This window comes from Equus quagga, chromosome 15 (genome assembly GCF_021613505.1).
Source record: "Equus quagga isolate Etosha38 chromosome 15, UCLA_HA_Equagga_1.0, whole genome shotgun sequence".
Lineage (NCBI taxonomy): Eukaryota > Metazoa > Chordata > Mammalia > Perissodactyla > Equidae > Equus > Equus quagga.
Window position 1 is genome coordinate 3345373 of NC_060281.1, and position 14140 is coordinate 3359512.

A 14140-nucleotide genomic window follows, 5' to 3' on the forward strand; every position below is an offset into this window, starting at 1 on the left:
GTGCCATCTGTCTCTTGGCTTATCCATTTTTCTGTCTCCTCCATTAGAATATAAGCCTTGTGAAGGAAAACTTTGTCTACTGTATTTATATTATATTCCCAGCACCTAGAGGACTTACTTAATATAGTGAATGAATGAATTACACGAATGAATGAATGAATGAATAACTTCCTTCTATGCTCACACTAGGTCTCAGGATTAAGTTAGGCACACTTGAAAGCTGCCCTAACTCGCTCATCAACATAAACTTTAGAAAACATTGGTATCAAATAGCACAAGATAAATAAACCACTGCCTTAGAAGGTGCAGCTTCTGGGCTCGAAAGTGTCTGGTCAGTAGGTGGAGTGTGAAGACGATTTTGAAGAGAAAGCAAATTAATAGGGTCTAACCTAAAAAATGTCATAAAATTCTGTCTGCAGTTTTGTGCTGGCGATACCCATTGCAAGCCGCAGAGGACTTCGCTGGCCGTCCGTCAGGAATCGAATGCAGTACTGGCTGCCAAGGTAAACACCATCTGACCACTGCCAATCAGCCCTGTATCCACTGTTCTGGCAACATATCCCCTTGCCTGTGAGGGGTCTAACTTGCACAGATCTAATGATCCTTCCCCTCAAACAAAAACATCACGGCATTGACTCGAATCTTGAGAAATAAAACATTTAGACATGTTTTCTATTTGCGATAAAAATAGTACAGGAGGCACTGGATGGCACAACTAATCAGAGATGGGCAAGGCGGGCTTTAATGCCTAGGCCAGCGTCAAATGTGGCCCAGGTCAGTAGTAAATTAACGCCAACGCCAGCTGACAGCTGCTGAGCGGGCTTATATGGAATGGGCTGTGCTCAGTCCCGCTCTTTGCAGACAGGTGCCCAAATCACAGCACCAGCTCTCACAATGGCCACTAATTAGCATCCTTCCTGGCACTGTCAGTGAAAAGCACCCAGAACAAATACCTTGCAATATCTGTACATGCTAGTGTAGACTACTGGTAGCATTTATAAAGGGTATAAAGAGTATTCAGATAAGACAGATTTCCATCCATGACATATTATTTGACAACCAATTCCCGTGTCTGGACCTTCTTCCATGATACAAGTGTGCTGTGAAAGGTTCTCTCTCTACCTCCTGCTACCCTTTTGCTACCTTTTTCTGGGATGACACATCCATGTCCACCCGCTGGACCGTCTTCCTCTTTTCTGGATCATGAAGAGGCAGCGTCCACACTGGGCTTGCTCACCTCGCCTTTTCTCATTTCACATCACCCTTCCCCTGCGTTCTGCCTCTCCTCCTGGGTTTCTGTCTCGATGATTTAACTCCATGGTTTTCTCTATGATCTTGAATCCTACCCAATTCTTCTTCCTCAATCTTTCCCTCTCTCAGAAATATGGCCTGATACTGGATATCTTATTTAAATACCAACTTCTCATATTGCTACTTTCCTGCAACTTCTGTCTTTCTGTTTCTCTTCAAAATTGGAATCAGAAGCATGACTTCTGAACCCCACAACTCTTCAAGTTGCAAATTAAACTCAATTACCTACTAAGCGTTCTCTCTGGGAATCTCACTACTATGTTATTTAAAGAGCAGCTGGAGTCACAAAACTGGATTTAAATTGTGGTTCTGATATTTACTACGTAAGGCCACTGGACAAATTATTTGCCTCTTTCCTAGGATCATTTGATTTGTCTGTAAAAAGAAGCAGACATCATCATGTGGTTGTTAGGGTGGGTTAATACAAAGAGAGAGGGTAAAAGTGGATGTTCAGTGACTGTCTCCCCTTTTTCTTCTACCATCTTCCTTCCACTTCCTCTAAGTACTAGCCACGTAGTGTTTCTCACATCCATCCTTTTCACCTATGAGTGAGAGATGAATCCTGGTACAGATCTTCAAGACTCTCATCATACTCATTACAACAGTGCCCTAATCGGTCTTCCTGAGTCTTTGCCCATGCCAAACTGCCCTACCTTGCACATCTCTGAACACGTCACTTCTCTACTTAAAGAAAAAACCACCACCACCAAAATCTATCCCGTTTTATATAAAATCAACTACAGTCTTCATAGTTTGACTTATAAGCCCATCCAAATATAATCCTAACTTACAATTCCAATCTTTTATCTATCTCACTATCTCATTTTATGCACCCAGTCCTCTTCTCCTCCTGTTTCTATTCAGTTACTGACTATTTGCGTCTTATTCTTCCATCTTTATTGCTATTTAGTAATTTAATCCACCTTGCTTTTGAATTCCTCAAATTAGTCTCTACAATTATTATTGTTATTGATCTTTAAACTAGTAATACTGTTTAATCAATCTATTTATTCACTACTGTTTCTTAATCATTGCTTTCCAAGTGTATTTTCTTTCTTCAAAAGTTTTTAGTAATGATTTTAGTAATGTTCTGTGAATGGTAACTCTTTCAATCTTTGATTGTTTTCAAGTTATACTCACTTTGAGTTGATCTTTTAGACGATGGGGATGTTTTTATTTTCCTCTTGGCATTTTTATAATGTGATTTTAGTTTCTCTTTTGCTGCAAGTGCAGTCTCCTGTCAGTTAGTCAATCTTTTGCAGATTACCAGTCTTTTGTTTGTGGTAGCTTTTAAAACTTTTCTTTTTGTCATTAGTATAACACAAACTTAGTTTATGTGGATTTGCTTTTATATATTCAGAACTTTTTTTCAATCTGAATACCTTATCTGTCTTCAACTTTGGAAAATTCTTATGTAGTAACTCATACAATGTTGCCTCTCCTTCAATCTCTTTGTGGTCTCTTTCTATTAGGAATACATTTCTATTCTATTATGTATATTTCTGTTAAATGTATACTAAACTTTCTCATTCTATTCTTCATTTTCTAAGTTCTTTTATAGTTTTGATTTCTTTATCTTTCTATTCTGGCTAGTGAGTGATCTTTTTCCACACTTAACTTCCAATCACTAATTCTTTCTTCAATTGTATCTAATTGGCTATTTATCCTCTTCATTCATTTCAATGACAATATTTTCCACTTACAGAAGTCCTATTTGATCTTTCTCATATTCTTCCATTCCTTAACTGTGCTTTCTGTTCTTTCTTTTATCTCAAATTGTTTTAAAAAATATGTTATAGTTTATTTCATATTTTCTATTATTTCTACTTCTTGCATTGTTAATTCTCCTGATTTCTGCATGTGCTGATTCTCTCTAGTGATATTTGTAATTATTGTAAATTCATATTCAGTGGGATGTATTTACCCTTTGGAAGCCCAAGTCACGGGTGTGTGAAAGAGCTGTTAGAGACTAGTTCTGAGTGTTTCTCTGAGGGGTGGGGCCCTCAAGCAGTTGGAGGATACCAGTTCATTTTATGCTAATTTTCATCTTAATTTCTCCTGTTTATGGCTCAGACTAGGGGTTTCTGTTTCTGAAAGGAGATTTCTTTCCTCTTCCTCCCCCAAACCTTGTATGAACTACAAATTTCTTAGACACATCCTAGACTGATGGGGTTTTTCTAGCCCATGAGGTCAGAGCAACCAAGATAGTGCTGGCTTATTGCAGTGGGCTTGGTATAGCATCACTGCTTGTGTGGGAGGGGGTCTTGTCAGCATTCCCAAGAGGGCTTTAGAATCTCAGCCTCTAGCACCCAAGACCCACCTACAATATGAAACTCTCACAGGCTACTGGACTATCAGCTTTCCTCTATAGGTCTGGCTTTGATATTTTTTCCTCATTTCTGGTATCTAAGGATTTCTCTGTGTTTCTTTTGAGCTTGGCTATAACACAGTATTTGAAAATATATTCTTGCTGCAGTTTATGCAGAACTCAGTATGATCTGTGAAGTGTCAGCTTGGTCCATCTCCCTCTTCCACTACCGCCAAGGGTTTCTAATACCAACCAAACTGAACTACTCACTATTTCTCAAAGAAAGCCCATGGATCCTGCCTTTGGTCTCTGACTCACGATCTTCTGTAACCTTAAAGTTCTCCTCAAATCCTTTTGTTAAATTGTTATCTTCCCATTCTCCTTCCTGAATTCTCTTCAAATAACTGCAATCATGATATAATCTCTACTTTCAAACCTCAAAGAAGTAATCTTGGTTTATCTCATATTATTATAGTGTTATAATATTATATAAGATATATATAATCTTATATATATTATATTATATTATAATAATATATTACTATATTATCTTATCATTTCTACTAGACCATGAACTCCTAAGGGGTCTGTACTTTCTTATTCATCTTGTTTCCCCTGGAATTTCTAGAATATTGTCTGACACCCAAAAGTATCTGCACAAAGTACTTGCTAAATTAAACTGAAACTGCAGAAGGATTTTATTTTTCCTTCTATAACTATCAACCTGAAAAGTTTACAAGGTAAAAACATAGCAGTTCATGATTATTCAAAACAAAGAAATATGTAATACTTGGAGAACTTTTACGTTTCCTGCCAGAACAGCCTTTCAAAAGATATCCAATTAGTATAAGTAGGCAAATGATTTTAGAAATTTTAAACATCTATAGTTATAGTCATATAACTTCTACCTTTTGAACAACAACAACAACAACAACAACGACATCACATTTATCAAGTGCCTGTTTTATGGCAAGCATAGGACTAAGAGTTTGATGTGAGTCACCCCATTTGAGTTTAAAACGACCACTGGAGATTCCATAGCCACCCACCCTGTACAGGCGAAGGAGTAGAGACATAGTGGGGTGAAGAGCATTCCCCAGGACTGCATTGCTCCTGACTGGTACCAAGATGTGGGCTCAGGTAGCTGGACTGCAGAGTCCATGCTCCTAACCACCACAGGCTTAACTCATATTTTACATAAGCTTTTGTTAGAAACTGTCAAAATGCTTAAATACTTAAAAATCATTCTCAACCACGTTTGTTTTAAGGAAACATTAAATATTTTTCATACAAAGAAAGAATACAAGAAGCAAGAGTTTTGAAGCAACTTGCCAGGCTGTCGAGGTGTTGTCAATTATTTGAGTGGTGGCATCATTTTGGAATGTAATGTGTAGGTGTTCCTAAAGCCCTTTACCAATACCTATAGAAGATTTTGCAAGTAGTTTTATTCCAGTGGACAGAAAAAGCCCCCACAGATAAACCAAGGATTCTATCTCGCCTGAGCTGTATTTTCTAATTTTCTTAAGTGAGTCACTGAAGTAGTTCAGAAAGGTTTATAATTTTAATATTTCCTTTAAAAAGTATAATTATCAGTGATTATGTCTGCTGACATGGCAAAATTCTGTGAGCGTTTTTGCTCCAAAGGACAAGCCTTAAAAGTTTCTGTGTCATTCTCATTTAATATTGTTGACAAGATCAACAGTGAAAGGGAAAAACTGAAGTCTAAAAAGAGTTGCTTTTTATAGTTCTGGATTAAGCCTCCTTGCTCTTTATATAGAGAGATGTGAGGGTCACGGTTTAAAGAGTAGGTGTGCTTCTGAAATAACCCTATTCTTTTCACTTTATGCCTCCTACTGCCAACTACACTCGCCTCTATTGTGTGAATCCTAAAAAAAGGTTTATCGTAGTTGCTGTGTGTGAATGACACACTTTAAACATCATAGATTTATATATTATTTTCAGCATCAACTCCTACAGTCCATCTGTAAGGTATATTAAAGGCTCTCAAATTCTAAGTGGCTTCAATTAAAAGATAATTACACCAGAAACTTCTTTTCAGAATACAATAATCTAAATATACATCTTCTGCTTCAGTTCATAACCCTATCATTTTCTAAGACCAAAGTCACTCACTAAATGATGGTGTTAAATTACTTCCCAATATATCTACTGTCTCCAGGAGAGACAGAGATCATCCTGTATGGAAAGAAAAGCAAACCCTTTGTTGTAGCACATGAATAGTTCTTAATTTTCCCTATATTTGATATAAAAAGATCATGTTCATCTTGGCGTCGTCCTAGGGCTAGGAGTTCAAATTTGAAAAGACAATTCTTGTCTAGAGACAATGTGATGGGGAGATTTAGTGCAGAATTTCCCTGCAAAAATTATGTATGTTTTGCAGAGAACCCAGGGGAATAGCATTCGGCCACAGGGGCATTGGGTATCTTGGTTTCTTGCCCCAGGAATTCCTGCAGTGAGAGACAGGATGCCATGAATTCGAGGATTGCAAGGTATTGTTATGAGAAAACACTGAATCATAAAGAAAACTGAGTCAAGTGTACACTGTGCACATTTCCCTGTAAAGTCTGGAAATTTCCAACATAAGAACGAGAGCACAGCAAATGTACCTATCCACTAAAAATCTAGAAATAGCTTTAATTTCAGAGTTTTTGGCTAGAATTAGTCAAAAGTACAAATCGTGCACCAAGGACACAGATAGGTGGGTTTTCTTTTCTTAACACCAAACAAATCTAGAAGTTCTTATTAACATTCTGAGGCAGGGGACTGACCTAGAGCATGCTCCATGAACTCAAAGCAGGATAGCAGTCACAGACTGGGACCCAAACTTTCCGAAACCTCCTCAATGGGACACAGAGCAACAAGAAACCCAGTAATTCTCTAAGGCTTTTCTCAATTATTTCCATTGCTTGAGTTCCCTAGTTCTGGGGATGTGGCCTCAGTCAGAATGGGATAGGTTATGCTGTGATAACAAACAACTCCAAAATCTCAGTGTCCCTGAACGACACAGATTTGTTTCTCACTCACACTACATATGCATCCCAGGCCATCAGGGAACAGATGTTCCTCATAATCATTCAGGGGCTGAGGTGATGGAGGATGAGAGATTTTACACTGGCAATGACATTCTCAGGCTTCACACGACAAAGATGACTTCCATACAAAGCCAATGGGCCAGAACTAGTCACATGTATACCCCTAACTTGAAGGAGTGAAAAAACACAATCCTCCCATGTGCTCAGAGAGGAAAATTAGCTATCACCAAATATTGTATGTCTTGTGACGGTATGGAGCTGGCTAGCACTCATTTAACTTCTTTGCATTCATCCACCAAAACTTCAACCTGAAATAAAATCGACCACAATGCTTCTTAAATTTAGTGTGCATATGAAGCACAAAGGGAATTTCAAAATGCAGATTCTGCTTAAGGAGGTCTGGGACAGGGTCCGAGATTCCACATTTCTAACGAGCTCCCAGGTACTGTGCTACATGTAGTCTTTGGAAAACATTTTGGCTCCACCAAATGACTTCTCTGCAGCTGCATCCAAGTAGCCCAACTGTGCTGGAGAAAAATCACAACTAAACTGACCAGCTGCACTCAAAGGTCTTTATCTCAAACCTCAGCACAGTACAACCTTTGGCAATCCCTAATTCACCCACCTCAAGCTATTCTTCATTGTCCTGCCTTCCTCGTTTCAGAAAATGACATCAGCATCAGCCAAATGTGCTCACTCAACCTTAATAAAGGAAACCATCATCTCTCATCTGGATTATTGCAGCAGGCTCCACAGCTTCCAGTCCTAACACGCAACAGTCTATTCTCCATAGAACAGCCTCATGACCCTCTTTAATTATACTGAATCACATTGCTCCTTACTGTCAATGGCTTCCCACTGCACTTAGAATAAAATCTAAACTCCTAGCAAAGGTCTTTAAGGCACAGAATAACTTCTCTCTACCTACTTTTCCAATCCCATTTCATGATACTCTCTTCTTGCTCACTACCTCTGGCCACTGGATCACCTTTCACTTCCTTAAAGACCTCAAAGTTTTTCCACATTCTATTCCCTCCAAATGCACGGTACAGTCATTCCCCAACAAACTCATTCTCTCCACTCTTTGCTGTCTAGATCCATCTCATCTTTCAAGTTACAGTTTTAAATGTTATTTCCTCATAGAGACCTCACTGACTTTCTTATCTAAAGCAGTGCCCAAGCTTTATTCCCTATGTGGGCACTTTGCTAATTTCCTTCAACACTTCACAATTTGTAACTATTGTATCTCTTTTCCTGTCTACTTTATTTTTTACTTCTTATGTGTGTCTCATCCAAGTTGGATTCTCAGGTCTTTGTACTGTGCTGCACATAGTTAAAGCTCAGTGGATATTTGTAGAATAAATTAATGGGTAGTTGAATGGATGGATGAATGGTTGAATAATATTTTTTCCTTTGGCATTAGCCTAAATATAATTCTATGCCCAAGTGTATTCTATTAAATCATCCTATGAATAAGTTTCAAGTCAGTGAATTTCAACAGCTAAAACTAACTATAACATTTCTTCTCCAAATCACACTAAATCCATAATCTGAAAGAAGCTTAAAAATTTCCTGGGCTTTTATAGATATAATCAGTAATATTTTGTGGGTTTTTAAAAAAGAGGAAATAAAGTATAATTTTAGAAGTAGTTCATTATACACCTATATAATTGACTCTCTTAAAATTCCCTAGGAAACACTATCATATGTGCCTAAAGATTTTTTTCTTCTTTATAATACAATTGAAATGTATTGGTCTAGTAGAGTGTAGTAATTTCTGTATGGCCAATGCTTTTGACACCATGATGAGAAAAATCAATACAAATTACAAAAATCATACTCTTTAGAGCATCAGAGAGCTATGAATGAGATAAACTAAATTTCCAGAAACAGGAGATCCTTTCTCAGGCAAGCCAACAACTTCTGTGAGCTTTTTTTTCCTCTTGAGAATGTGTGCTAAATCTGGGCAAAAAGTGAGTGGCAGGTGTGGCCCAGGCAGAGGATCTCTAGGGTAGAAAGAGAGAGCAAGGTTTTTTGGTTACCAAGGGCTGGAGAAATATATTGGAAATTTAAGAGTCCCTAAAAATCTTGCTGGGGTTTTTCTCCATGAGACATTTGCTGACATTTTTTGACATGTGCAGGAAAGCTGAGGAGTTAGGGTGAAAACTTCTAAAGTGCAGAATGCAGTTTTCTTCATCCCTTAAGTAGGTGTTTGGAAACAAATGCCTAGTGAGGGAGGAGTCCAGCTTTAAGCAACCAGCTGGTCTCCCCCTTGACATTTGATGCATTTGAAGTTGCTTGGGTGGAAAGCTGGAGCCTGGAGCTTTCCCTTTGAAGGGCAGAGCTAAATCTTCTACAGTTTCACAGGGCTGACAGGATGGGCACACATAGGCTCTCCATCCAAAGACTGTAAGACACACGATGGAGAAAGGGGGACTAAGGAGATACAGACTTACTGAAACTGCAAAACATCCTTGACCCAGATCAACCCTTGATGCACTGAAGTATCAGTTCCCCACTGTATCTGAATAACCAAGGAAAGGAGGAATGCTTTTTGGTGGACATTAACATTGTCTGAAAAACCTACATTTGTTTTTACACAATGTCTAACATTTAATCAAAAATTACTAGCTATGCTAGATGATGCGACTGACAAAACATAAAACAAGCTCATTCACAGATTATCTAGATATTAGATTTTTCTGATAAGGAATTTTAAATGACTACGGTTAAAATGTTAAAGAAAATAGAAAAGAAAAAAGGCCAAAATAGACTTTGTCCTTTCTTTCATGGAGAATTCTAAGAGCTGGAGTTTAAAAAAATACAACTTAAAAAAATGTATATTCCAGACCAGGAGTTAGTGATATTTCAGCCCATGGGCCAAATTCAGCCCATTGCCTGTTTTTGTATGAAGTTTTACTGGAACACAGCCATGTTTACTTATTGTCTATGGCTGCTCTTATGCCACAACAGCAGTGTTGAGTAGTTAGAACAGAGACCAAGTCTAAAATATTCACTATTTATTCACCTTGAAATATGCTGTGAACTTTGACATATGAATTGCTTAGAATATCAAGACTTAATTAATACCTTCTTTCCAAATATTTTCTTTTCAATCAGCTCCTTCAGGGTAGATAGCATTCAATAAATGTGAGTTACTATCATTTGCTGAACACACAGTGAACTCATAATTTTATTCAAGACCACATATTAAAAACCTTGGAATTGTGAAGTTGAACTCAGATCCCAAAACTTTAACATGTGGCCCAGAATAAATAAAAGAGGCTTCTGTCCATTTTAAAGAAAGTAATGTTCTTCAACTTTTCCTTGTCACTGTTGGATTTTGCAATGATTATTTGAGTTCTGGGAGTGAGGACTCTGACAAACTTGAAATTTGGCAACAAGAATAAAAAGGCAGTCAAGTGAAATGTCTTGAGTACTTAAAACAAGGGTGTCCACTTTTTTTCATGAGAGGGCCATACAATTAGAAATATATATACATGAATGCCAAATAAATGTTATAATTAGTAATAACAAAGCTCATGTTTATTGCATATGTACTATGGGCTGTTAACAGCTCCATTTAATTGGCTTTGGGTGACCTCTCCATCTTACTTTTTAAGAACTCCCACATGATTATAATGTCCAGCCAGGATTAACAAACTACTGATCTAGCTTCTTCTCCTTGCTTTCCCAACACTTGCTGTGTTCCAGCCATACTCTACTACAAAAAAAATGGCAGAACAAGTAACTCCTGTCTCTCAGGCTCACTCATCTCCACTTAATTAATGAATATTTGAAAATTAAAATCATCTGTTAGTTCCCCTGGCTGGATAGACCATACTGCTGGGTTCTTTGTTTCCTAATTGTTCATTAAAAAACAGTAAGACTTGCATACTTTTTGGCTCAATAAGTATTTGTTATAGACAAAAACTATGGTGGCTATTGTTGTCTTTCTTTCCTCTAAATAAGCTGCAGTAATAAAATGTATTATCCTCTTTTAGGCAATGTGCTGGGCATTTATGCAATGAGGTGGTGGCCAAAAAAGTGTGACACTTGAGGACTTTCATTGCATTGGAGCAAAATTCACATGGAAGTTGGGGAATATGGGAAAAAAATAAAGCAAACCTATTCACTGTCTCTGTCTCTCTCTCTCTCTTTCCCCTAGACTCCGCCTTCCCTCCATCCCTCCCTCCCCTGCCCCAGCTATCTGTAGAAATTCGAAATTTAAAGAATTTGTGGGAGTCAGACCTGTCCTCTGTCACAAACACTATCTAGCTTTGCTACTCAGACAAAACATAGGACATGACAGAAGGAAGAGAATCATGCTGCTGGGAAGCTGATTTCATTTCCATCTCCAATTGACTGTTTAGAGTCTACAGGATGAGGCTGATGAATTAGGTAAGCATTATTTAAGGCACAGATCGGTCCAATCCTGTCCTGAATGTGCTAATGAGAAGATCATGATCCCTAGGCAAGTACTGGATGTGTGTGTGTATGCATGTATAAGTGTGTGTGTATTTCTGTATGTGTAAATAAACACCATTCATGTACAAAAATACATGTGACATCAGTCTTAAACATCATCCATCCATCTATCCATCCTTCTACCTAAGCACCTGCCTACTTACCTATCTATCCATCTATATCAATCTGTATTTTTCCACATGCACAGTTCAAGTTTATAATATGTTGAGTTCTAAAATTGAGATAATTTTTTAACTCAATGCATTGATTTTCCGTACATGTAGACATTAGTATCTCATAGCTACATAGCTCTTTTACAATTGGTAAATATTTAACATCTCATATCTCAGCTACTCTTTTTCAAAATCTCCAGAAATGCTAAGATGATGGTATCAATTTCATGTTGCAAATACAAGCCAAGACTTGAGTGAGATCACGGGACTCTTCCAAAGGACACATAACCAGAAAAGGGTGACCCCAGCACCAGAATCTAGGGCAGATGGTTTCAAATCAAAAGCTCAAGGGGTGGTATTGCCTCCATAAAAGAGGTTAAGCTGTGAACAACTGCACAGGACTTAGCTCTCACTCTTAGCCTCACTTAACTGATTGTTCCCCTGCAAAGCTTCAGTTTCTTTCTATGCAAACCGAGGCAGGGATACTCACATGCAGATTTTGTGAGTATTGGAGTTAATTCATGAAAGCGCTCAGCCACATCTCTGGTACTTTTTAGGAACTGAATACACCGAGGCTACTTTTTATTCTATGATATCATGCACTTCGTTTATGTATGCAAGTCAACAAGGAATATACACATTGGCTGTCAAATTGTTGACTGAATGATTTCCACAGGATTCACAATTCTAGACCATTTCTTCTATTTCACAGAGTGTTTCAGTTTCTCTCCATTAGAAGATGAGCTGCACTCACAATACAAACTCATTTAAATATTACTGTACAAAACACTGAATTTAGAAAGTAAAATTTTCTGCAAAAAAGTGATATTATTCATTTTTAACAAATTTGTAAGGATTGACTTATGACATACTTAATCACGCAATTATTCCCATTTATTACGATGAATAAACAAGAGCTGGATATGGATATTATTAATATTAAGCAAACAAAGTCTGATGTCTAAAATTAGGGAAAAATAAAATTCATTAAAAATTAAGTTCATAAAGTTTTTGTTTATAATTAATTCTGAAATATACTGGTCTGAGTATTGACACCTATTAGTAAAATAAACTTTATGTTTTATGTTATAAAATAAAGCTATATATTATATTCTGTATATATATACACATACACCCAAAAAAGTATATGTTAAAAATCCTTACAACCAAATGCTGTCTGATGTGTTTATATACCAAATCAGTATTTGAACTGAAGATTATTTGGCTACATACTGCTTTATTTCTGTCATTTTAAGTTTGATAGAAATAAGGCTCAGTGAAGCCAAATATCACCAATTACTGAAATGCATATAAATATATATTATTAAATACACGTATATTTGTGTTAGCATATATTGATTTGTATACCAGTATTTCTGTGTATATATACACAAATCTATATAAATATAATTACACATATATGTGTATTTATATATAAATATATGTAAATATATCTATAGTAGACATATATATACACATACAATAATAGAAATAAGGTTCAATGTAGCCAAATAATCATCAATTCAATTACTGATTTGGTAATTAAACATATTAGACAGCGTTTGGTTTTCAGATTTTTAAAAATGTGCTTTTTGTCTTTCTGATAATCAAATACATTTACTTCACTTATAAGAGTTGTTGTTGTACAAGCTACTTCTCCATCCACAAGCAAGAATGTTCTTTTTTTTAAAGAATTATGCACATTTTGAGTGACAGTAAGAAAATTAAAAGAAAACATAAGCACAACAAAACTCAAAGGCTCTTAACTAACACCATCCCTGCCAATGTTCAACTCTCCAGTCGGCTCAGACTGCTATTTTGTTCTAAACCCCACAATGTTCATTCGTGTGTGGAGTTCCTCTTGACTGTCAGGATGAAATGACAACAGTCTCTGATAATGACAATGACTTGCACTTGTAAAACACCAAGTGAAATTTAACTGTGCTCAAAATATTCATACATCATACTCTGAATAATTCAATGATGTGTGGGAAAAGAGGGGCAATTTTTGGAAAATTTGGCCCACGTAATCTTTTGCGAGTAATTAACTTTCTCTGGTGCAATAACGTTGTCATTTTTTTCATGTCTTAATGTCAAAATGCAGTGAGAAATTTGATACCTAAGTGACACAGCTTTATCACTTCCCAACTACTGAAATGTTAAAGAATTTAATATCAAAGTGTACGGTTTTTTTGAAGTAAGTCTTATGTACTATTTCACGATACATAGTTTAACTCCTATAGATTAACCCGAATAAGGGATTTTGCTCAGGCCATTTTCCCCATTAGACAAGGAATCCTTTCATTTAAATAGCAGGGTTCATAAAAACCCAGACCCTAGGAACAAGACAATTTAGCCCTGACTTATAAAAATTAGCTTTCAATCACATCCCTGTTTCCTTCAGGCATTTTTTCAGAGATTTTACGGATTTGATTGTACAGCAGAAGGTTGAATTCTCACACAGTGATCATTAGCAAAAAACAAACAGAGCAAGTACTAAAGCTGGCTTTGCACCTACTGAAAGCTGCAAGTGTCTGTACTCATTTGATATGCATCTTGCAAAGCTCGGCTGTTCCCAGAAGGCCACTCCATGAAGACTGAGAGAGCAGCGTCTGCTAGTGGTGCCTGCGAGTCACAAAGAACAGAGAGAAGCTTTATAACAAGGATGCTAGAAGGCATCACAGAATTAGAAGGCAGGCTGAAAAATTGGGTTTGTACATTTTCTTGCCTAAAAAAAATCATGCACATGAAATTATTTTGATTATTTTTGTAATGCATATTAGTCACACTGAGGAACCATTGCATCAGCAATATTTTCTAGGTCTCTT

At 36.9% G+C, this 14140-nt stretch overlaps 1 protein-coding gene across 5 annotated transcripts in view; it reads right to left on the bottom strand.

Annotated features, from left to right (window-relative positions):
* Positions 1 to 14140, bottom strand: part of ADGRB3 (adhesion G protein-coupled receptor B3) — a 643872-nt gene that overhangs the window by 335794 nt on the left and 293938 nt on the right. For all 5 annotated transcript variants that reach the window (XM_046638989.1, XM_046638988.1, XM_046638987.1 and 2 more), the window contains one exon: positions 13831 to 13937. In XM_046638989.1, the coding sequence (XP_046494945.1) occupies positions 13831 to 13937 (107 nt within the window). The remainder of the gene's footprint in view (positions 1 to 13830; positions 13938 to 14140) is intronic.